Source organism: Brassica oleracea, chromosome C4, assembly GCF_000695525.1.
Source record: "Brassica oleracea var. oleracea cultivar TO1000 chromosome C4, BOL, whole genome shotgun sequence".
Lineage (NCBI taxonomy): Eukaryota > Viridiplantae > Streptophyta > Magnoliopsida > Brassicales > Brassicaceae > Brassica > Brassica oleracea.
This window is the reverse complement of record NC_027751.1, coordinates 46,869,947-46,871,085: the sequence shown is the minus strand read 5'-3', so window position 1 is coordinate 46,871,085 and position 1,139 is coordinate 46,869,947. Positions and strand designations below refer to the sequence as shown.

Here is a 1,139-nt window from a genome sequence, read left to right as displayed (position 1 = left end):
AAAGTAACCAGTCTAAAGATTCCGGTTATGTTTATTTGGCGCAAGTGTCGTCAAACGCTCAATATTATTCACAATCCGATACAGAGAACTGAATCAGAAACCAAACCGGTTTAGTTGCCTTCAAGGCCTGACTTTTTGTAACGTCTTCATCAAGAAGAGACGTCGGAAGGAAAAACCTCCAGCCACGAACGGTGTAAGTAGGAGTACACTGCCGTGAGAACAGCTTTTCCTTCAGACGCTGTATATAATTAAAGCGTAAGTTTGTATCATTGTGTGTTATGTGATTGTTTTGTGGTAAAATTATAAGAGTCAAAATACTTAAATTATTTCACTGTATTGTCTACCTTTTCAAGCTGAATCCAATAAAGCTTCTTTTCAAAACAAGAAAGAAACTTTTTATTATTCCATTTGTTTCGGAAAATGCTATTTTTCTTTACCAACTTAGTGACTAGCGGGAAAAAACATGTTTGTATTAATCAAATTACCGTTGATTACAATTCAAATGATACGAGACCAAGTCTAAAGCTACTGTATAACTACGTATATGTAATTATGTACGTAACATACAAATGTTGCAAAAAGAAAAAAATCAAAGAATGATGAAGAAGTTTCGCGTGACAGCTTTAGCCGTGGCGGCACCTTCCTGAACCGCCGCGAGGAATATGGGTGCAACCGTTCCTACCAGAGCCTCTAACCGGACCTCTTTGCAGCACCTGCAATAGCAGACTGATCTCATCGACGTCCACCGGGAAAGACCTCGTGGCTTCAACTTGCGTAACGTCCAAGACAACAACGAAAATAACAGCTAAGATTATTACGAGCACTAATTGTCTCCTCATCATACTTAGATTTTTCTTCTCTTTGAATGAAAGATAAAAAAAAAACAAAAAAAAAACAAGAAAGAGCTTTTTGATATTGGTTAGGGTATTTTCTTGGTTTGTATGTGTAATAAATGCGATAATGACTTATTTATAGGGTTCTTGAGACGTCGTTGTTTGACTTGTGCAAGTTTCGTCTCAGTATCTTATGTTTATGCATACACACACCACGCATATATGAACTTTGACTTTTGACTTTACTTAAAAAGAATTGGTTTTCAATGTTTTGAACCAAACAGTAGGCTATTTGGAATAGAAAAT

At 36.4% G+C, this 1,139-nt stretch overlaps 1 protein-coding gene across 1 annotated transcript; it reads right to left on the bottom strand.

Annotated features, from left to right (window-relative positions):
• Nucleotides 1-457: 457 nt before the first annotated feature.
• LOC106341521 lies at nt 458-918 on the bottom strand. Its single transcript, XM_013780278.1, has one exon. It carries the CDS (start codon nt 840-842, stop codon nt 624-626), a length of 219 nt encoding a protein of 72 aa, XP_013635732.1. The 5' UTR covers nt 843-918; the 3' UTR covers nt 458-623.
• Nucleotides 919-1,139: the final 221 nt, after the last annotated feature.